Source organism: Brassica napus, chromosome C3 (genome assembly GCF_020379485.1).
Source record: "Brassica napus cultivar Da-Ae chromosome C3, Da-Ae, whole genome shotgun sequence".
Taxonomy (NCBI): Eukaryota; Viridiplantae; Streptophyta; class Magnoliopsida; order Brassicales; family Brassicaceae; genus Brassica; species Brassica napus.
The window spans coordinates 57,607,161-57,631,192 of NC_063446.1; the positions used below are offsets into that span (position 1 = coordinate 57,607,161).

Consider the following 24,032-nt stretch of genomic DNA (forward strand, 5'->3'; position numbering starts at 1 on the left):
CTCTCTCAGTAGATCCCCCACCCACACTAATCCTTTTACTATCTGAGGATAAAAGATCACAGGACTGGAGAATAATGGCTGTTAGAACTAAATCAAAGAAAGTTAAGTGTAACAGGCCATAGATAAGAATTAAGATTCATGAGTTGGACCAAATAAAAAACTTATTATAAGTTTACACTTTTGTGACAATTGTCTTGTATACAATTTTCTTCGCAAAAAAGAAGACGGATACAAATATTGGACTAATACAAGTGTAAACAATCAATGTGATCATAAAAGAAACAACATAATCATACAACTAAATTATCCCATACTCTTCATTGTTTCCTTGATATCAGGCTATTGCAGATGTAATTGTTTCAACCTCTGTAGGACGCCACCATGACTTCTGAACAGAGAGCAACCCTTCTCCACCTTTGGAATGTGTCATTGTCATATTCCATTTCATCGATTTCACCATCTTCTCAATTTCTCCTATTGTTTCACTGTCATCTCTTACTATAAAAGTCCCTTGTGGTCTAAGAATCCTGTCTACTTCGGCCATTACCGACACCAAGCTGCACCTAAAGGATTTTTGTTTATCCATAGTAATCAGAATTTTTCTATCAAGAAAATATCAAGAGAGGCAAAGGCGAATATGTGAGTGCATATATACCTCTTCTTTAGTGGAGAGAAAAGATGATCAGCATGAAGAAGGTCGTAAGTTCGAGGGTAAGTGCTGAATGATTCACACCAATCATGGTAGATTCCAAACAAACCACGCTCATATATGATTGGAAGCGTATCAGCTGAGTCGACAGGAACTACATTCATCACCCACAGCTTCAGATCCTTTAACGCAGCAGCAAAACTGAAACACACAATTGTTAGAAACAAATAAATAGAGCCAATCTTTGTATTAATGAACGAATCTTTGCTTTACTTACCCTCCATAAACAGCTCTCATGTCCATCACATTTCTCACATAAGACCAATCTATTCCCATACCGTTGAGGTACGACTTCGAAACAATATTCTTCCAACGTTCATGATCCGCTGTGAAATCCTCTTGTGCAGGCTTTCCATATACACCTTCCTGAGATTCTGTTAGAACTGAGAAGTATATTGAATAAGATCCGCCCAACCACCCTCTCTTAGCTCCTCATAATGGAGTCTAAGCCAATTACAAACTCTCTAGATCCAGCCCAAGGCCAACCAACTAACTGCCCCCATTATTCTCCTTGGGTCCTCTTATATATTCAAGGCCCAAGTACAATCCATACTCAAACGACTTACTCAACTGCTCGCTTTAATTCTTCCTCTTTCCCTTCCTTCTCCTTCTCTTCTCCCCTGTTCCTCTTCCTCACGTAAACCCTCCGCATCATATCAATACCCCCGTTCACGAGTTTCAGCTTGTCCTCAAGTGAAAACGAAGGAAACTGATGTTTAACTTCTCTAGCGCGCAACCAAGATGTCTCATGCGTAGGAAGATGACTCCACCTGACCAACACTTCCAAATATCCCTCCTCATCATAACGAGTATCCAAAATATCTTCTGGTTCAATACGCACTTCATCAGTTCCATCCAACACCGGTGGAAGCTCTGTAACAACCGTAGCGTCACCAATCACCGGTTTAAGCTGTGACACATGGAAAACCGGGTGAATGCGTGAAGACTCTGGCAACTTCAATTTATAAGCCACCTTGCCCACTCGTGCCACAACTTCGAACGGCCCATAATACCTTGCTGCCAGTTTCTGAAACAATCTCCTACTCACTGAATGTTGACGATAAGGTCTCAGCTTCAGAAAAACCATTGAGCCAACTTCGAACTCCAAATCACGTCGATGCTTATCCGCATTGTTCTTCATCAATTCCTGTGCTCTCACGAGATTATCTTTAATAGTCTCTAACAAACGATCTCGCTCCTGAAACGCAGCCTCAACCTCAAAGTTCAATGACGACCCAGCCTCATGCGCTACCAACTGTGGAGGGTCTCTGCCGTACACGAGTTTGAACGGAGTACACTTCAAGGCCGTATGATACGCTGTATTATACCATAGTTCTGCCCATAAGAGAAACTTTGACCAAGTCTTAGGGTGAGTGGAGGCAAAACAGCGTAAGTAAGTCTCCAAGCATCTGTTTAACACCTCCGTTTGGCCATCGGATTGGGGGTGAAACGCTGTGCTAAAACGCAATCGTGTGCCTGATAAACGAAAGCACTCCTTCCAGAACTTGCTAAGGAAAATCCTGTCACGATCCGAGATGATTGATTTTGGAAACCCATGCAAACGAATAACCTCTTTTGTAAACTTGTCAGCGACGTCAACAGCGGTAAAAGGATGTTTCAGAACCATGAAATGGCCATATTTACTGAGGCGATCCACTACCACCAGAATGACGTTCACTCCTTGTGATGTTGGCAATCCTTCGATAAAATCCATCGCAACATCCTCCCATATACGAACTGGAATGTCGATTGGTTGCAGCAAGCCCGCAGGAGATAGAGTAGAAGTCTTGTGTGTCTGACACACTGTACACGCTGCCACATACTCCTGTATTCTTTTTCTCATCTTTGACCAATAGAAGATAGCTCGAACCCGCTGCAGAGTTCGTAAAACACCCGCATGCCCTCCCATCAGACTGTCATGGCATTCTTGAAGAATGAGAGATATCTGTGACGAGTCTGCAGGTATGACCATGGCGTTCTTATAGAACAGACGACCATTGACCACTGTAAAGCCATTCTTCACTGCCTCCTTATCCAACACTTTTCGTATCGTCTCCTGAATCTCTCTATTTTCCTCCACTTCTCTGTACAATTCTTGCAGCTGTAAAGACGACGGAACTGTTAAAGCCATCAAGTCGATCTGCACTCTCTCAATCCCTGAATACTCAATTCTAGAAAGACCATCTGCCACCTTATTTTCACTTCCAACCTTATACTCAATATCAAACTCATAACCCAAGATCCTCGTTAACCAACGCTGATAATCCAAGGTTATCTCCCGCTGCTCAAGGAGATACTTAAGGCTCTGTTGATCCGTTCTGACAACAAACCGTCTACCCAAGAGATAATGGCGCCATTTCTGAATTGCCAGCACAATAGCCATTAGCTCTCTTTCATATATCGGCTTCTGTTGCTCCTTAGCCGTCAATCCTTTACTGAAGTAAGCAATAGGGTGCTGGTTCTGCATCAATACTGCCCCAAGACCAAAACCAGACGCGTCTGATTCCACTACGAACATCTGTGAAAAATCTGGTAATGCTAACACCGGAGCTGTTATCATTGCGTGTTTCAACTTAGCAAACGCACTCTGTGTTAACTCAGACCACATAAATTGCTCCTTCTTCAGTAACTCTGTGAGAGGTCTCGCAATAGAACCATAGTATTGCACAAACTTCCTATAGTAGCCCGTTAATCCCAAAAATCCTCTCAACGCTTTCACTGTTGTTGGGGAGGGCCACTGCTGCACTGCTGCTATCTTCTGATTGTCTGTTGAGACACCATCACGTGTAATCACATGTCCCAAATACTCGACTCTTCCTTGAGCAAATGCACACTTCTTTCTGTTAGCAAAAAGTTTTTGCTCCACAAACACATCCAAGACCAAACTCAAATGCTTCACATGCTCCTCCATGCTTGTACTATAGATGAAAATATCATCAAAAAACACTAGCACAAACTTCCTCAAGAAACTTCTGAATATATCATTCATCAGCGCTTGGAACGTGGCCGGGGCATTAGTAAGCCCGAAAGGCATTACTAGGAATTCAAAGTGACCATCATGTGTCCGGAAAGCAGTCTTTGCGACATCTTGCTCCTGCATCCTTATCTGATGATACCCGGCTCTAAGATCCAGCTTCGAAAAAACCGTAGCTCCATGCAATTCATCCAACAATTGGTCAATCATCGGAATTGGATATTTGTCTGGAACCGTCGCTCTATTCAAAGCTCTATAATCCACACAAAATCTGTGTGAATTATCCTTCTTTTTCACCAATAAGACAGGACTTGAGAAGGGACTCTGACTTGGCCGAATCAACCCTTCCTCCATCATCTCCTTAACCATCTTCTCCATGACCTCCTTATGTGCCTGAGGATACCTATAAGGCCTCACACTTACAGGTTTCGAATTGTCCTGCAGCACAATCGCATGTTCTCTACCCCTGACCGGTGATATCTTGCATATTTCTATTGTTTATCCATTCATCCATGTGCATTTTGACCATATAGATTAGGATTTAGCCATGTTTAGGTTGCATTTTGCATACATGAGTCCTTATCAGGTATTGGAGTACCACATGGAGTTCTTGGAGACACTTGGAGGCATTTGGAGCTCAAAAAGGAGTGTTTAGAGTGGTCATTCGGCGAGCAAGGCATGGGAGCGACCAGTCCGGAGCGACACCTTGACGTCGCTCTGATCTCCCTATCAGAGCGACCTTACTAGAGCGACAGGGAAGAGTCGCTCGCGTATTGATCGCCCGGAGCGACCAGTCCGGAGCGACACCTTGACGTCGCTCTGATCTCCCTATCAGAGCGACCTTACTAGAGCGACAGGGAAGAGTCGCTCGCGTAATGATCACCCGGAGACAACGGATCCGGAGCGACCTCTCGCAGCGACACAGCGAGGTCGCTCCCGAATCCGGAGAGTGAAAGATGAACACGGATGAAAGCCTTAAAGATCTTTTCTGAAGCTCAAAATTTGTGGAGACACTGGAAATTGAGTTAGCTTTCCAATGGAAGTGGTTTCAAGTCATTTGGAGCTGTATTGGATAAGTTATAATCGATTTACTACAGGTGTATCAACCCTTGCCGGGGACCACTTGAAAGTTGATGGGATTAACCAACTTCCCACTTTCTTCCACCCACCTTTCCTTTGCACGATTTTTCCTACTTTTCTGTATAATATTTGCTTTCTTATTATCAAAAGAGTGGGCAAGAAACAGAATAATCCAACTTTGTAATAATTTAACTTGTCAAAACTCTCTCTCTTTGAAATATCATTGTTCTTAGTGTTCTTGAGCTGTTCTTCATTGTTCATCATCTGTTCTTGAGTTTTAATTTCGTTTTGCTTGTTTAAATCCTTGTTTATCTTTATTCTCTGTTGTATCTACTTGAATATGCTTCAATCTATTATGAGATTAAGTGTTTTCATGGAGATTAGTGAGTAGTTTCCTTAAGAATTCATGGGTTAGGGAGATTAGAGTAACTTAGTGAAGATCTATGGTGTTATTGTATTAGATCCTTGTATGAACTTGCTTGTTGAGTATTTTTAATGCTTGTTTAGTCTTGATCACTCTAAACCTGATTTCTAAACACTTCTCATCAGACATGATTAGATGAAGTGTTTGAATCAACTCAACTAAGCTCTAGTGAGATTAGCCAAGGACACTTGATGTTAAAATTGCTAGATAGTTATTGAACTTGAACTTAAAGATTGCTTGATTGAATTAAGCCAAAGACATTTGATGTTTAATGATTTCTAAGCAAATGGACATTTACCTAGACATAGGACTTGTCTAAAATTGTGTTTAGACTTAAGAGATTACTTTGATTGAAAGCTTGTCACCTAGATTGGATCTTAGTTACTTGAAGTCAATTCCCAATACCCATGGATTCACTTGTCTAAATTGATTAAAACCTTGTTGTATTGCTCTGTTTGCTATTGTTACTTGTCACACACTCACAACTATTGAATCTGCTTAGCTTAAGAAATGACTTGTATTCTCACTGATTCACATCACTAGGACTGGTTCGACATTCACCCCCCTATACTACAACATTTGCAATAGGCAGAAAAACCTATTATCAAATTGGCGCCGTTGCCAATCCTAGTCTGATTGTGACATTGCGTTTGAGTCTTTGCTTGAGACTGAGTTTTACTTTGTTTTTAAGTTACTAATTATCTATCTTCATATATATTTGGATGACAGGTGCATGAACTTGAGAAGCAAAGGATCAACAAATCTTGCACCAAGAGTGGACAACATCAAAGCCTTAGAAAGAGAGTTGGGAAGACAGAGAAGAGAAAGAGAAAAGCAAGCCCACTTACATAGATTGGGGCTTGAGATGGAGAGAAACCCGAATCAACCGGAAGGTGTCTATGAAGTTGATGATCATAGACAAAATGTCCAAGAAGTTCCTCCTGGAGCTGCTCAAGAGGGCAATGGTCAAGGAGCTGCCAACCTTCGACCTAGACAACCACAACGCCAAGCTAGGGCCATCGGTACATATGATCAACCTAACATAAATGGGAATAGGTTGGGCATTAGGGGACCGCCAGTTGCCAACAACAATTTCGAGATCAAGTCCAGCCTCATCAACATGATTGAAAACAACAAGTACCATGGACTTGCCTTGGAAGACCCACTAGATCACCTTGACAAATTTGATAAATACTGTGGCTTGTCAAAAACAAATGGAGTTTCAGAAGATGCTTTCAAGCTCAGATTGTTTCCCTTCTCTTTGGGAGACAAGGCTCACACTTGGGAGAAAAACATCTCAAGTGATACTATCACCACTTGGGATGAATGCAAGAAGGCCTTCCTCAACAAGTTCTTCTCTGCTACAAGGACTGCAAACCTTAGAAATCAGATCTCTGGTTTTCAACAAAAAGGACTTGAAGGATTTTCAGAGGCATGGGAGAGATTCAGAACCTACTTGTCTCAATGTCCCCACCATGGCTTCAACAATGAGAGCTTGCTAAGCACATTCTACAGAGGAGTCTTGCCTAAATTCAAAAGCCAGCTTGACACTGCAAGCAATGGAAACTACTTGGGGAGGACTGTCGAAGATGCATTAGAACTCTTGGAGAACATGGCACAGAGTGATTCTGTCTACAATGATGAATATGACAGAAGAGACAGAAGTGGGGGAGGAGAAGATATGACCACAAAAAGAGAACTGAAAGCAATACAAGAAAAGATTGACATGCTACTATCAGAAAAGAACAAGAAGGAGGAGTTACATATGGTTTCTGAAGCTGATGGAGTAGAATGCCAAGAAGATATGTACTATGTCAATGCTCAGGGTACATGGTACAAGAAGGAACATGACTATCAAAACCAGAACAACTACCAACAGAAACCCTTCTACAACAACCAACAGAAGCCATTCAACAACTACCAGCCAAAACCATTCTACAACAATCAGCCTAAGCCATTCTACAACAACAACCAAGGTGGTTACCAACAAAACAGAACTTCCCTCCTGGATTCTCACCAAAACCAAATCAACCTGCACAAGAACAAGCTGGATCATCAACACAACCTCCACAAGAGAGTAGTACTGAAGCGATGCTGAAACAATTATTGGAGGGACAAGCAAGAAGTGAGAAACAATTAGGGTATGAGCTGAAAAATCTCCACAACAAGATTGATGGGAATTACCATGATCTAAACAACAAGTTCAAAAACTTGGAGAACCAGTTTGTCTCTATGACAGCCAGCTCAAGTCGCCAACAAGGTACACTACCTGGAAAGCCTGAACAAAACCCAAAGGAGACAATGAAGGCAATCACCCTAAGGAGTGGAAGAGAGTTGCCTCCTAAAGTTCTCATTAAGGATAATGAGAAACAAGGTGGGGAGGTGGTCATCAATGTAGATGATGATGTGGTGATTGTGGATGAGAAAACTAATGAGGAAATATTGGAGAAGATAGTTGAAGCTAAGGGCAAGAGAAAGATTGGAGAGGAGAAAGTTGAGAACAAAAATGAGGAGGCTACATCAACAAAGGAGAAATTGTTCACTCCTCCTCCCTATGAGCCAAAGCTTCCCTTTCCTGGAAGATTCAAGAAGCAACTCCTAGAGAAGTACAAAGCCTTGTTTGACAAGCAAATGAGTGAAGTTCAGCTCACCATGCCCATAATTGATGCATTTATGCTGGTTCCACAATACAGCAAGTTCTTGAAAGATGCTGTAGAACAAAAGAAGAAAAAGATGGAAGGGATGGTGATTCTTACTCACGAGTGCAGTGCCATTATTCAGAGACTGACTGTCCCAAGGAAGCTAGAAGACCCTGGTAGTTTCACCCTGCCATGCGCCATTGGACCTTTGACATTTGAGAAATGTCTATGTGATTTGGGAGCAAGTGTCAGCCTCATGCCACTATCCATTGCCAAGAAGCTTGGGTTTACACAATATAAAAAGTGCAAGATCTCTTTGGTGCTAGCTGATCGATCTGTCAAGCTCCCCATTGGCATCCTAGAAGATCTTCCTGTCAAGATAGGAAATTGTGAAGTGCCTACTGACTTTGTAGTGCTTGAGATGGATGAAGAGCCTAGAGATCCTTTGATCTTTGGAAGACCTTTCTTGGCAACTGCTGGAGCAATGGTGAATGTGAGAGATGGCACAATTGATCTCCACCTTGGAAAAGATCACATTCTCCATTTTGATATCAAGGAGATGATGAAGAAGCCCACAACTCAAGGAGAAATATTCTACATTGATGAGATGGATGCCTTGGCTGATGATTTCCTTGAGGAGTTAGCGATTGAGGACTCTCTTCAACATGCCCTGACCATTGAAAGAGAGACCCAAATGATTGAAAACAAAGAGAGTGATGAGCTAGTAAGAAGGCTAGATGTTCACCTTGAGGAGGATGGAGAAGATGAGTTCATGGAGTTGCCACAAATGACTCAACATGCTGCCTCAGCAGACATTCAAGAGAACCTCCATGAAGCTGATTGGAGTGAGCTCAAGGCACCAAAAGTGGAGCTTAAACCTCTTCCCCATGGTGTAAGGTACGCTTTCCTTGGACCTAATGAGACATATCCTGTCATTGTGAGTAGTGAGCTGACTGAGAATGAATTGTCTATGCTTTTAAATGAACTTAAAAAGTATAGAAAAGCACTAGGATACTCACTTGATGACATTAAAGGAATCTCACCATCTTTGTGCATGCATAGGATACATCTAGAGGATGAATCTAAAACTTCAATTGAACACCAAAGAAGATTAAATCCTAATTTGAAAGATGTTGTTAAAAAAGAGATAATCAAATTGTTAGATGCTGGTGTGATCTATCCTATCTCTGATAGCAATTGGGTTTCACCTGTGCATGTAGTTCCTAAAAAAGGTGGCATAACAGTTGTTAAGAACGAAAATGATGAGTTAATACCAACAAGAACAATAACTGGACATAGGATGTGCATTGACTATCGAAAACTGAATGCAGCCTCTAGAAAGGATCATTTCCCTTTACCATTCATTGATCAGATGTTAGAGAGGCTAGCTAACCATCCTTATTATTGTTTCCTTGATGGATACTCTGGATTTTTCCAAATCCCTATACACCCAAATGACCAAGAGAAAACGACATTCACTTGTCCTTATGGTACCTTTGCATATCGAAGGATGCCATTTGGACTGTGCAATGCACCAGCAACATTCCAAAGAGCAATGATGTCAATTTTCTCTGATTTTATTGAGGATGTAATGGAGGTGTTTATGGATGATTTTTCTGTATATGGTTCTTCGTTTGCTACTTGTTTGTCAAATCTTTGCAGGGTATTACGGAGATGTGAGGACACTAACCTGGTGCTCAATTGGGAGAAGTGTCACTTCATGGTCAAGGAAGGGATTGTTCTTGGACACAAAGTTTCTGAGAAAGGAATTGAAGTGGACAAAGCCAAGATAGATGTCATGGTTGGTCTAGCTCCACCAAGAACAGTGAAGGATATAAGAAGCTTTCTGGGTCATGCCGGTTTCTATAGAAGATTCATCATGGATTTCTCAAGATAGCTAGACCATTGACCAGGCTGTTATGCAAAGAAGCTGCATTTCACTTCGATGAGGAGTGTATGGAAGCTTTCAAAAACCTGAAGAATGCACTCATCAGTGCACCCATAGTTCAACCGCCAGATTGGGATCTCCCCTTTGAGATCATGTGTGATGCAAGTGACTTTGCTGTAGGAGCAGTCCTAGGCCAGAAGAGAGACAAGAAGTCACATGTGATCTACTATGCAAGTAGAACACTTGATGAAGCTCAAGCTAAATACTCTACAACTGAGAAGGAGCTATTGGCCATTGTCTTTGCATTTGAGAAGTTCAGAAGCTACTTGGTTGGGTCAAAGGTGACTGTCTACACTGATCATGCTGCATTGAGACACCTCTTAGCCAAGAAAGATGCAAAACCAAGACTGTTGAGATGGATTCTGCTGCTACAAGAGTTTGATCTTGAGATCAAGGACAGGCCTGGAGTTGAGAATGGAGTAGCTGATCACCTGTCCAGGTTGAAGGTGGAGTGTGGAATCCCTATTGATGACAGACTTCCAGAAGAGCAAATGATGGCTATTCATGCAGTGGTAGCTGTTTGTGAGACGGGAAAGAAACTTGAAGAGGTGAAGGCAGCTGATGAGAAGGGTCCTTGGTATGCTGATATAGTCAACTACTTAGCTACTGGAAAAGAGCCATTGAACCTTGAAGGTTATGCCAAGAAGAAGTTCTATAAGGATGTGAAGAGATATTATTGGGATGAGCCTTACCTCTACATACTTTGTAGAGATCAACTCTATAGAAGGGCAGTGGCTGAAGAAGAAATTGATGGGATCCTTACACATTGTCATGGATCATCCTATGGAGGCCACTTTGCTACCTTTAAGACGGTTGCAAAAGTCCTACAAGCTGGATTTTGGTGGCCTCACATGTTTAAAGACACCCAAGACTTTGTCTCAAGGTGTGACTCTTGTCAAAGAAGAGGAAACATCACCAAGAGGAATGAAATGCCTCAAAACCCCATCCTAGAAGTTGAAGTGTTTGATGTCTGGGGTATTGACTTCATGGGGCCTTTTCCTTCCTCTTATAGCAACAAGTACATACTGGTGGCTGTAGATTATGTCTCTAAGTGGGTGGAAGCAATTGCAAGTCCAACCAATGATGCAAGGGTGGTTCTAAAAATGTTCAAGAGCATAATCTTTCCAAGGTTTGGGATTCCAAGAGTTGTGATCAGTGATGGAGGGTCTCACTTCATCAACAAACTGTTTGCAAACCTCCTTAAGAAGAATGGTGTGAAGCACAAGGTTGCAACTCCTTACCACCCCCAAACAAGTGGTCAAGTTGAGATTTCCAACAGGGAGATCAAGTCCATTCTGGAGAAGATTGTGGGGGTTACACGGAAAGATTGGTCCATCAAGCTTGATGATGCATTGTGGGCTTATAGGACAGCTTACAAGACACCTTTGGGGACTACACCTTTCAACCTTCTCTATGGAAAATCTTGCCATCTACCAGTTGAGCTTGAGTACAAGGCACTATGGGCAGTCAAGTTGCTGAACTTTGACATCAAGAGCGCCAAGGAGAAGAGATTGATCCAGCTGAATGAACTTGATGAGATAAGACTTGAAGCTTTTGAAAGTTCAAAGATCTACAAAGAGAAAACAAAGGCTCTCCATGACAAACATATCCTGAAAAGAGACTTTAAAGAAGGAGATCAAGTTCTTCTATACAACTCCAGACTGAAACTGTTTCCAGGCAAGCTCAAGTCAAGGTGGTCTGGTCCTTTCAAGATTAAAGAGGTTAAACCTTATGGAGCAATAGTTTTGTGGACTTCTGATGGAAGAGAGTTCACCATCAATGGACAAAGGGCGAAGCTTTACTTGGGAACCAAATCGGAAGACCTGGGAGCTTCAGTTCCACTGTCTGATCCTACCCCGGCCTAATCTAAAAGGAAGCAAAGTCAAGCTCGGGACTTAAAACAAGCTCACTTGGGAGGAAGTCCCATGCGTATCCTTGTATATATTGCATTGGTATTTTCATTTTTCATCTTATTGCATAAAAAAAAAAAAAAAAAAAAAAAAAAAAAAAAAGGAGAGAAGATGTGTGCAGGTGCTTGATCGGTTAGTTTTGAGCAGGAGTTGTGCATGAGAGCGAGGTCTCACAGCGACACATCAAGGTCGCTCCACCTGGGAGCGAGGTTTCGAGAGCGACACTACAAGGTCGCTCGCGATTTCGTCGCCGGATCAAGAAAAACCGCACCAGAGCGAGGTATCGGAGCGAGGTGGAAAGGTCGCTCCATCTGGGAGCGACGTTATGGGAGCGACACCTCGTAGTCGCTCGCGTATTGATAAACCGGAGCGACACACTAGAGCGACACCTTGACGTCGCTCCAACTCAGAGCGAGGTTTCTAGAGCGATACTCCAAGGTCGCTCGCGGTTTAGTAGAAGCACGACGCAGGGAAACGACTCGGGAGCGACCTCTCCCAGCGACACCCTCACGTCGCTCCCGAACCGGTCCAGGTAAGTTTACTAACTCTAAACCCCGGTTTAATACAAATAAACCGACCCTAACCACCCTAGACCGAACCGGACGACCCTAAACCTACCCCAACCCCCGCGACTCCATCTCTATCACTCTCCCTCCTCTCAAAAACTCACAAACTCTCTCAAACTCACCCACACCAAAATTCACAAAACCTTCTCAATTCTCACCCAAATCAACTAGTACTTGTTTCTAAATCCAAGCTTTCGCCCCTGTAGTCTATTCTTCACTACCCATTCACCATTTCCTTTCATCCAGAGCAAGGTATTGAGTTTTTAAATTCAAATTCGTAGGTCCATGAACCCTAGAATTTGAAAGTCGAAATTTGATTCTTTTCTTGCTAGATTGTGGTGAAATAGACTAGGGAAAGTTTATCTATCAAGTTGGGTTGTTGAATTAATGGTGAAATTGAGTTTAAATTGCACTTTGGCAAAATTAAAATTCATGGATTTGGGGTTTTTCGAATTTGATCTTAATTGAGTGTGTTTGTGGGTGGACTAGATGCGTTAAGATGTTACATTGTTGCATTGTGTTGAACTTGAGTTTAAACTGAAAAATTCACCTGTTAAGTTCACTTTTGCAAAAATTTGATCTTGCAAAGTCTTGCTTTTCTTTACTTCCATCTATTTATCCCTTTCCAAGTTTGTAATTTTTCAGGTTAAAATGGTTAAGAAGACAAAGGGAAGGTTGGAAGCTGAGAGGCAAGAAGCCGAAAGTCAAGAGTTTGCACTAAGAGGAAAAGCTTTAACCAGCGAGCCAACTGGCTCAGGGACGCAGAGGACTGTGAGACAGCAGACGTTGGCTGCAAAGAAATCGAAAGAACACGAGAAGAGGGCAGGAAAAAGCGTACCAGTTCCCACCCATGAGGAAGGTGAAACTGAGAGTGAAGATGAGCCGGCACCTACGAAGAAAGCCAAAATGTCAAAGGGCAAAGGGGTTGCTGTCGATCGAGACAGAACGAAAACTCCATCTGTGGAGGAGCTATATGACCATTTGAAGAATGGAGTCACTTGGGCTCCAACCAGGTTTGCCGACCTCGGTTTGCTGAAGGAGTTGGGTCTAGAGTCTGATATTGAGACGATGCTGGGACATTTGAAGATGCCAAAACTCCTCACCATGGCTTATCCTTTCTACAAGGATGTCACTTGTCAGTTCCTATCCTCTCTTGTGGTCACTTACCATGACACGGCGCATGTGAGACAAGGATGGGAAAAAATCAGGTTCAAGGTCAATGGAAGAGAATTCAACATGAACTTCAAGGACATTGGGAGGGTCATGGGGTTCCAAGACCTAGAAGACCACTCACTTCCCAAGTGTGAGAACCTCCCCACAGAGCTCTGGAAGTTGATTACTGGAAACAAGCACTCTACCGGGGCAGACAAGAACTCACACATCCGACACCCGTCTGTACGCTACCTCCACAGATTGCTAGTCCATGCTTTTTACCCACGGAAGCAAGCTGGTACGGTTACTGAGGAAGACATGAGACTGCTCTGTCCGGCTATCCGTCCCTACGCTCAACCTGGAGTGTTACCCCTTCCCAGCACTGACATCTATGCTACTTTTGGGATTGTCAGTTTCTTTGTGGGCCGTCTCGAGCACTATAGAGATTGGGCGTGGTACACCACTGATTCGCGCCCAAAGATGGGGATAGGCGGAATGATCACACCACTGCTCCAATTTCTGAATGTTCCCTTGGGAAAGGACGCAGCGGGGCCTAGGTTCATTGATGGCACCTACTTGAGGATTGCCACATATTTCAGTGGGATGTATGGGAAGGACTACGTCTACCACTACTACTTGCAGGGCAAGCCAGTCGAGGTGGTTCTTCCAAACCGGAACCTGACGAGTTTAGAGATACCTGGAGCTGTCAGCTTCAACATTCCCCAGGAGTACTTTCTCGGAGAACACGGGCCTCTCGATCCAATTCAAGCAGCTCCATCAAGGAAAAGGAGTGTCCCTACGCAACCTGACTCGCCTGTTGCAGACACATCTGAGCATATCTATGGACCTCCGCGCTACTACTTCAAGCCCCATGACGGAGTCCTTCCACCTGGAGCTCTCCGTGATGCTCATGACCACATTGGTCGTCTCCAGAGGTGGAACAAAGCTCAGGACAGAACGATAGAAAAGCTGAAGGATAAATGCAAGGCGCTAAGCAAGACTGTGAAGAAGCAGGCTAAGAGTTCAGCCAAGTTCATGAAGAAAGTAGCTGATGTCTTAACTAGGGGAGGAATAGCTGGATGTAGCTCAGCCGATTTCGCTTTCGCGAACACCTCAAACCCCCAGCCTCAACCACCGCCTGATGCTCTTGGCTTCCCACTCACTGCTGCGCAGCTTCAGCGTAAGTGGAGGAACCCACCCACACAACCTTCCACTTCAGGCAACAAATCCCCATCCCTCGCTTCTTCAGACAGTGAGGACGAGATTGACGAGGTTGAGAGCCAACCATGGTATGGAGGCTCCGGTTCAGCATCCGGTGGTTACTACACCACCTTCCCTCCTGACGACGACGATGCTGGGGCATCTGCCCCCACATACTATCCATAGGAGGTACTTCTTCCTCTCCCTTGTATATACCATTTCATTTGTGCAAATTAGTTTTCCTCTCGGTATCTCTCTCTTTCCTTGACGACACAGAGACTGTGTATCTCAAGTTTGGGGGAGGTACCAAACATTTGATCATGTTTGCTTTGATTGTGTTTCATTTGAGTCATGCATTGCACACCTATTTGCATAAAAAAAAAAAAAAAAAAAAAAAAAAAAAAAAAAAAAAAATTCATTTAGTTTGCATCATTTGCACCATTAGGAGAGTCTAGAGCATATAGGTTGCATTCACTTGCATTGGGAGCAATGATTTTAAATGCCTTGTAAAGAACACTACGTTGCACCTGAGTAGCCATGCACCTCTCGAAATAACTTGTATGTTTCGAGCCTTGAAAACTCTTCCTGAAACTTGTTGATTGTAGAAACTCAGTCTTTGAAGCCAGCTACAACCTTATTTGAACTGAATGAACTTAATGCTTCTTGCTTAGGGTCTCTTGTGTACTGAGTCATGGCTATACACACTTGAGTTGTCACATCTTTTATGCCATTCTTTTTGACAAACTCTAGTGGTAGACCACTCCCAAAACCTTTCCTTCCTTTTAAGCTTTCATTGTTTGATGAGTGAGGCCTTCTTCGGAAAGTTTTACATGTGCATAATGTTGAGAGTATCGGGAACGACAATGCTTGATCTTCATTTTTGCTGGATTGGACACTCTATTGTCTAGCTATAGGTGGGAGGGTGAGCGTTGTAATCATGATTTGGGAGAAATAAAAAGGATAGATTCTTGTGCTCAAGTGAATTGATTTATTGGGATAAATAGAGAACCTCCAGCTCTAGTTTTGAAAAGTCTTGGCCCCCAACCTAAAAAAAAAAAAAAAAAAAAAAAAAAAAAAAAAAAAAAGGGAGAAGAAAAAGGGGGCTAGCAAAGTTGTTAGGAGCTGAGAGACATTTTGAGGTTGTGAAAAATCCCTTATAGATTTCAAGTAAAAAGAGCTGATGTTTTTAGAATCTTTTGGTGAGAGGTGTGAGTTGGGTTTGACATTTGAGAGTGAATGTGTAACTTATATGTTTGGGAAAAGGGTAGAACAATGGAGATTGAGCATTGTATGCATGAGTTGGTCCCTTTCTTAGATATATTATGTGCAATGTCAAGGCTACTTGTTTTGAGAGTAAACCACCTTAAAGATCATATGTTTTGAACCTCTTGAATCACTAGAATAAAAGCCTTCCCTTACCCAACCAAATGACTTGGACCAACTGACCATTTGCAAGAATTCACTTGATATCTTATGCTTAATGAATGTGAGAGTTGGCAGATCTGAATGTGTGGATGCTTGATGATGAGTGTAGGGACAAAAGGAGTTGAGATAGGCCTAGAGAAGCTAGAGTGTAATAAGAGAGTGTGCTAATTGTGTTTGCTAGTGGTGTTTCTTTTGGTTATGAGCTCCCACCTTCAACCTCTCTCCCTATGAGTTCTAGAAAGTTCACTTGTGGACAAGTAAAGAACAAGTTTGGGGGAGTTGATATCTTGCATATTTCTATTGTTTTATCCATTCATCCATGTGCATTTTGACCATATAGATTAGGATTTAGCCATGTTTAGGTTGCATTTTGCATACATGAGTCCTTATCAGGTATTGGAGTACCACATGGAGTTCTTGGAGACACTTGGAGGCATTTGGAGCTCAAAAAGGAGTGTTTAGAGTGGTCATTCGGCGAGCAAGGCATGGGAGCGACCAGTCCGGAGCGACACCTTGACGTCGCTCTGATCTCCCTATCAGAGCGACCTTACTAGAGCGACAGGGAAGAGTCGCTCGCGTATTGATCGCCCGGAGCGACCAGTCCGGAGCGACACCTTGACGTCGCTCTGATCTCCCTATCAGAGCGACCTTACTAGAGCGACAGGGAAGAGTCGCTCGCGTAATGATCACCCGGAGACAACGGATCCGGAGCGACCTCTCGCAGCGACACAGCGAGGTCGCTCCCGAATCCGGAGAGTGAAAGATGAACACGGATGAAAGCCTTAAAGATCTTTTCTGAAGCTCAAAATTTGTGGAGACACTGGAAATTGAGTTAGCTTTCCAATGGAAGTGGTTTCAAGTCATTTGAAGCTGTATTGGACAAGTTATGATCGATTTACTATAGGTGTATCAATCCTTGCCGGGGACCACTTGAAAGTTGATGGGATCAACCAACTTCCCACTATCTTCCACCCACCTTTCCTTTGCACGATTTTTCCTACTTTTCTGTATAATATTTGCTTTCTTATTATCAAAAGAGTGGGCAAGAAACAGAATAATCCAACTTTGTAATAATTTAACTTGTCAAAACTCTCTCTCTTTGAAATACCATTGTTCTTGGTGTTCTTGAGTGTTCTTCATTGTTCATCATCTGTTCTTGAGTTTTAATTTCGTTTTGCTTGTTTAAATCCTTGTTTATCTTTATTCTCTGTTGTATCCACTTGAATATGCTTCAATCTATTATGAGATTAAGTGTTTTCATGGAGATTAGTGAGTAGTTTCCTTAAGAATTCATGGGTTAGGGAGATTAGAGTAACTTAGTGAAGATCTATGGTGTTATTGTATTAGATCCTTGTATGAACTTGCTTGTTGAGTATTCTTAATGCTTGTTTAGTCTTGATCACTCTAAACCTGATTTCTAAACACTTCTCATCAAACATGATTAGATGGAGTGTTTGAATCAACTCAACTAAGCTCTAGTGAGATTAGCCAAGGACACTTGATGTTAAAATTGCTAGATAGTTATTGAACTTGAACTTAAAGATTGCTTGATTGAATTAAGCCAAAGACATTTGATGTTTAATGATTTCTAAGCAAATGGGCATTTACCTAGACATAGGACTTGTCTAGAATTGTGTTTAGACTTAAGAGATTACTTTGATTGAAAGCTTGTCACCTAGATTGGATCTTAGTTACTTGAAGTCAATTCCCAATACCCATGGATTCACTTGTCTAAATTGATTAAAACCTTGTTGTATTGTTCTGTTTGCTATTGTTACTTGTCACACACTCACAACTATTGAATCTGCTTAGCTTAAGAAATGACTTGTATTCTCACTGATTCACATCACTAGGACTGGTTCGACATTCACCCCCCTATACTACAACATTTGCAATAGGCAGAAAAACCTATTATCAACCGGAGGTAAACCCACTGGTTTCTGAAATACCTCCTCATATTCTTGTAATTTCTGAGCAATCATCAGCGGTAACTCGTCCTCGGAAACTTTTGATCCATCCACTGTTTTCAATTCTATCTCTGGAACTGTTTTGCTCTCTGAAACATTTACCGCAAACGTTTTGATGGAAACCCGTTGTTCGTGTAGTGTTGGATCACCAACTAAGGTTACTGGCACTCCGTGGTAAGTGAAAGACCATTCATTGCGTTCCCAATCCACCAAACATTTGCCCAAAGTTCGCAGCCACTGGACGCCCAATATGACATCAGCGTTTCCCAACTCCAGTACAATGAAATCAGCTTGGAACTTCATAGACGGTAACCTGAGTTCCACGTTTTTACAAATTCCCGAGCCATTGACCGAGATTCCTGTTCCCAATAGCACACTCAAGTTTGGATTTTGTGTGATAATGAGTTTATTCATCTTTGCTGCAGCTGGTGATATGAAATTATGAGTGGCTCCACTGTCAATCATCACCACCAACGAAGTTGCCTTCATAACCCCACGCAGCTTGGTAGTGCGGGAAGAAGATAATCCCAGAAAAGAATTCAAGGATAGTTCCATCATTGATGCTTCCGTGTCTTCAACCTCTTCCTCAACTTCAATCAATGACTGATCCAAAATCTCCATTTCAATGCCATTTATAACCGTCAAAACCTGAAGAGCTCGATTGGGACACACATGTTGCCTTGACCACTTGTCATCACACGTAAAACAGAGCCCCAAACGCTTCTTTTCAGCTATCTGAGCTTCAGTCAAACGTAGCTGCGGTTTCTGCCCTCCAATCTCGTTCTGTTTCGGTTGTTGAGGTTTAAAAGTCCACCCTGAACTGCCCTTGGAAGACGCGTATGATTTTGTCGACGCTGCCTTGAAACTGTCTTTCTTCTCTGCTTGTCTCTCTCGACAAACTACTTTATAGAGCACACTGTCCTCCATTTGATACGTTGACGAAATCATCTCATCCAAATCCACTGGTTTGCACATATTAACTACTTCCCTCATCTCCGGTTTCAGGCCATTCATAAAAATTCCCTCCAGTTGTGTATCTGTCAAGCCAGTTACTTGTGTAGAAAGATCTTCAAAGGCGTGGATATACTGAGCTGCCGTTCCCGTCTGCTTGACTGCAAAGAACGGCTGACTGGGATCTCTGAACTTCTCTTTACTAAACCGCGACACCAGCTTCTGTTTAAACTCAATCCAACTTCGAAAACCTCTTCGATGCATTTCACTATTGAACCAGCTCAGAACGTCACCTGCTAAACTCACTGAAACTACCTCCAGCTTAGCTCTGTCATCGTAACCGCCAATCCTGAAAAAACGTTCAGCTAGTGCAAACCAAGCATACGCATCCACACCATCAAACACAGGCAATTCCACACGTTTCAACATTCGCTCGCGACTACCAACTATAGTGGTTCGATCATTCGCATCCTCATTCCTACTACTACGGCCAGGTTCCAAGGTGGAATTATGTACCTGATAGTTAGGATGACGATACGGTGGGGGCGATTCATCGGAAACATCAATCGATTTTGAAAGTTTCTTCTCCAATCGATCGCACATCTTCTGGTAACATGCTTCGATCTTCGCCTCCAGCGTCTCTTCGATTCGCGATTCCATCGCCTTCGCATTCTTCTCTAACTCATGAAACGACTCAGCGAATCGCCGATTCGTATCAACCTGCGACGACGTATGATCGCGTAACGTCATCGCGAGTGACTCCATCGTCAACGGATGATCCGATTGATTCTCGCTGGTTTGTCTCGTGTTCTTCATCCCCGATCTCGCGAAGTTCCGTTCTCCAGAACGCTCACCGTCACCAATTTGTTAGAACTGAGAAGTATATTGAATAAGATCCGCCCAACCACCCTCTCTTAGCTCCTCATAATGGAGTCTAAGCCAATTACAAACTCTCTAGATCCAGCCCAAGGCCAACCAACTAACTGCCCCCATTATTCTCCTTGGGTCCTCTTATATATTCAAGGCCCAAGTACAATCCATACTCAAACGACTTACTCAACTGCTCGCTTTAATTCTTCCTCTTTCCCTTCCTTCTCCTTCTCTTCTCCCCTGTTCCTCTTCCTCACGTAAACCCTCCGCATCATATCAGATTCGAGCCACTGAGGAGCAGTCTCCACTCTCTCAGGCCACTTCTCAGGCCAAACTGCTCCTCGTTTTGACGAATCTTCTGTTACTTTGTGCATACATGCCTCAAGTGGAACGTTCCTGCACATCAAACACACACGCATACTTTAGCAACAGAGTGTTCCAATAACTGATGTGAGAAAGGGCAACAGATAAAACAAACTAACCAAGCGGCATTTTGATCATCGGAGTCTTTGCATAGAGGTGGTTCGTCTTGAGATCTTTCGCTGTAGCATTCATTAGTCATTGGCTTTTGGTAAATGGCAGCACCAACTTCATTCAGTTCATCTGTTTTAATCGTCATCAGCTTCCAGCACATTGCCTTTGTTAGCTTCGACATAGCTACAAATCAAACATCTAACAAGTTAGTTAAGAACCAACTGCAAATAGTCTTATTCAGTGTTCTAAAAATCAGGCTCGGTAAATCGGGTCTAAACAAAACTATTTTTTCAAAAAAATTGGTCTAAGCAATAAAAAAAATCGGTCTAGGCGCCCGCCTAAACATTAATCCTCTATAAGACGCCTAAACACTTCCTAACAATTTCTTGAACACTAGTCTTATTCAATATCCAAAACAAAAGGGAACAAAACTTCCAAACCTTTCCATATGCCAACGTCTTCTTCAGTCTTCCTGTAAACTGGAGTCGCTGACCAGACAAAGAACCCACCAGGCCTCAATGCACGGTTCAGTTCCAAAAGTAGCTTACCACCTTCAGTTCAGACAACATACACAAAAGATTATTACAAAAAAAAAAAAAAAAAAAAAAAACTAAATTGCCATACAAAATGGGAAACTCTGTTACCTTCAATATGCCAAGGGACTCTACAACGAGCACAATGGATAAGATCAAAAACAGATCCTGGAAAAGGCAATCTCTTGGTTCCCATAACATTCGACATTGCAGGGATACCACGTTCCAAAGCAAACTGCACCTGCGCCTCGTGTTCATCTTTGGGTGCAAATGACAAAGCAAGCACATCTCTGTCAAAAAGATATCCTCCGAAGCTAGCAACCCCACACCCAACGTCCAGTATAACACGTGTTCTGTTTCCCCAAGCTATATCAGGATACGACTGCAATTACACATAACGTTAATAATCAATGAGAAAGTTGAATGAAAGATCAAAATAACAAGTTGTAGTACCTCTTGGAGGAAATCGATGTAGTGAAGAGCACCGTTCTTGAACTGAGTACCACCACCAGGGAATGTTAAGTATTCACCACTCATCTTCACCCAGTTCTGATGTCCTTTCACTTGTGCTAGCTTGGTGTGAGGGATGTTGTTGTACCATATCTAAAAACAAAAAGAGTTAATGGACACATCATTGACAAAATGATATTTTAAGTTTTTTTAAGAACCTTTTCTCTGCTCTTAGGCCACTTGATGGATCGCTTATACCCTTCGGGAAGAGGCACAAGGCAGCGTGGAGCCTCCTCGGGGCAATGCCTCTCCCGATGCTCGTAATGCTTTGTGGAATGAAGCTTTCTGATAGCTTGCAAATTGTCGAGGCAAGGGATGTAGTCTGGTCCAGCTGTGACGTTGCAGAGTTTCCATTTGATGGAGGAGGAGGAGACTTGCGCTTTCTTCTCGTTCTGGGATTCAACCAGTTGAGTAGACCAAGATCCGGTTCTAGTGGTGGACTCCTTTGTTATCTCGGCCTGGTCACCAGCAGGGAACACATCCTTACTCTTCTCAGCGTTCTCTTCAGACTTCTTCTCGGTGTTGTCTTCAGACTCATTAGTATTCTCTTCGGTTTTGTTCTCTTCCGAGCTCTCTTCAACTTGTGTCTTCTCTTTCTCACCCTCTCCATCTTTTCTATCCCCTTCACCGTTTTTGTCTTCAAACTCTTTTCTTTCCTCAACCTTGTCTTGGTTGCTCTCTGTCACAACCTCAGTTTCTTCGTTTGTGAAATCACTCTTAGTAGTAGTAGTAGTGGTTTCCACATCTTTTGTAGTAGCCTGGCTTGAAGAGAAGTCAATAGATTCAGTTGGTGCAGACCAAGAGGACATGAACATCCAAGCTCCGACCAAAGAGAGAGAAACGATCAAAACAATGGTAATGGTTAAGCCAAAGCTCGATGATGACTTATTCCCGTCTACACGAGAATATCTCCCCATTGCCATGTTCCTCTAAACCCCACAGCACAATCTCTACTCACATGCACCTGCAAAAAAATCAAACCGTTAGTTTATAGTAACTAGAAAAAAACTATCTGCAGAGGATAAGTCGAATTATTGAGCTTACGCAGATGACTTTATGACGACACTATACAATAACATAGAGCAGAGACTACATCATTGCAGATCTAAAAGTCAAACTAAAGTCCATTCAACAACTCGATATATATAACAATGAAAGCAAACATCAGCTAAGAAGTAAAAGGAACAAAGAAAAGATTCAGAATCTTGCATTTAAGGAAAGGTAGAAAGAGACAGGAGCTGCTGTTTTTCAAGTAAAGATTACCAGAGAGAAAGGGCTTTGCCGCCTCAGATCACTCCCAAGATTGAAACTCCAGTTTATGAGCAGAGACAAGAGGGAGTAGAGAAATATCCAGATCAGGATCTAGTAATGGTACAGTGATCCACTAGATTTGCTGACTTTTTGTATCCAGGAGCAAGTGGTGAAGCAAATGGTAATCATAGTACTTATTACTCTCCACAGCTTTACTAGTGGATTACGAGACCTTAAAATACCAAACTTTTGGATCTGGTCGTTTCCACCGAATTTTAATAAATTAAAAAAAAAATGAAGTTAATAATTACTCTGTTTAATTTTCAAAGTCAGCGAGTAATCTCCTTCTCAACTATTGTTTATTTACTTTTAAAAAAACTAGATTCTGATCCGCGCGGTTATGAATTTTCGGTTTTTAATTATTTATTTTATTAAATAATATATTTGTAAAATTCATTCATATTATATTCATTAACTAAATATTTTTTTTTTACATCTTAAACTATCTATTTTTTACGAATGTGTGATATCATTTAAAAAATATGAAAAAATGAGTATACATACTTACTTAGATAATTGTAAAAACACAAATTTTTCTTTCGTTTGCGATATCATATAAATAATGATCCGTCCAGTTAACAAAAATCATGATTTTTTTTATGTGTAATTTTTTTTTTTTTGACCATTTCCTTAAAACTATATTAAATTTTACATATTTTAATTAGAATATTTTTAATATCTTTACCTTTTTATTTGAAATGCAACTCAATATTTTTTAAAAAATTATAACAAAATATTTTAAAAATATTTTTAGAATTTGTTTGAAAAATATGAAAATTACATTTTAAATTAAAATTATCCTAAAATATGATAAGTTTTGATGTAAACAAAAACTCAAATTATGTCAAAATAATTATATTCAATGATAATAAAAATTTAAATTGATTATTTTTTTAAAAAATACATTTACAAAAATATTGTTTGTAAGAAAATTCATTTTTCTTTCAAATATAAAATGAAAATATTATAATTAAATAATAAAAAATATAAATAAAAACCATAAATTTAGCAAATGACAACTGAGTTATATTATGCTAAAATTTTATTTCTAACAATTTAGCAAATGACAAATGAGTTAGGGGTTTTTGCCAAAACTAACCCACAACTTGATTTTAATCCCAAACCTATACCCAAACTTGAATCAAATGCAAAACTAACCGAAAAGCCTAGTGAAATTACAGCTCAACCCCTTGTGACCAAACAAAAAAACAGAAGCCATTTTTACGAATATAGCCCCAGTAAATCGTCTGAATCGTCTGAGATGTTGGAAGTCGTCTGGACGACTGAAGTGTAAGTCGTCTGGTACCAGTTTATTTTAGAAATAATTTATAAATCTTGTAAAAAAATATTTTGATGCGTGAAAAATAAAAATCAAGTAATTATAAACAG

The 24,032-nt window shown here is 41.6% G+C and overlaps 1 protein-coding gene and 1 non-coding gene across 4 annotated transcripts; both read right to left on the reverse strand.

Annotated features, from left to right (window-relative positions):
• Nucleotides 1–143: 143 nt before the first annotated feature.
• LOC106384594 (probable methyltransferase PMT24) lies at nucleotides 144–22,833 on the reverse strand. Of its 3 annotated transcripts, none has more exons than XM_048750269.1 (10): nucleotides 22,596–22,833; nucleotides 21,491–22,296; nucleotides 21,276–21,425; nucleotides 20,934–21,204; nucleotides 20,730–20,840; nucleotides 20,298–20,472; nucleotides 20,100–20,211; nucleotides 927–1,084; nucleotides 656–850; nucleotides 144–563 (listed from the first exon to the last, which is right to left on the reverse strand). In XM_048750269.1, exons 2-10 carry the CDS (start codon nucleotides 22,253–22,255, stop codon nucleotides 335–337), a joined length of 2,166 nt encoding a protein of 721 aa, XP_048606226.1. In that variant the 5' UTR covers nucleotides 22,256–22,296; nucleotides 22,596–22,833; the 3' UTR covers nucleotides 144–334. The 3 variants fall into 3 exon arrangements, with proteins under 3 accessions (XP_048606226.1, XP_048606225.1, XP_048606227.1); XM_048750268.1 differs by having other exon boundaries at nucleotides 927–1,080; nucleotides 20,096–20,211; XM_048750270.1 differs by lacking the exons at nucleotides 144–563; nucleotides 656–850; nucleotides 927–1,084 and adding an exon at nucleotides 1,087–1,352 and having other exon boundaries at nucleotides 20,079–20,211.
• LOC125584727 lies at nucleotides 6,563–6,669 on the reverse strand. Its single transcript, XR_007321636.1, has one exon. It is a non-coding gene; the product is annotated as a small nucleolar RNA R71 (small nucleolar RNA).
• Nucleotides 22,834–24,032: the final 1,199 nt, after the last annotated feature.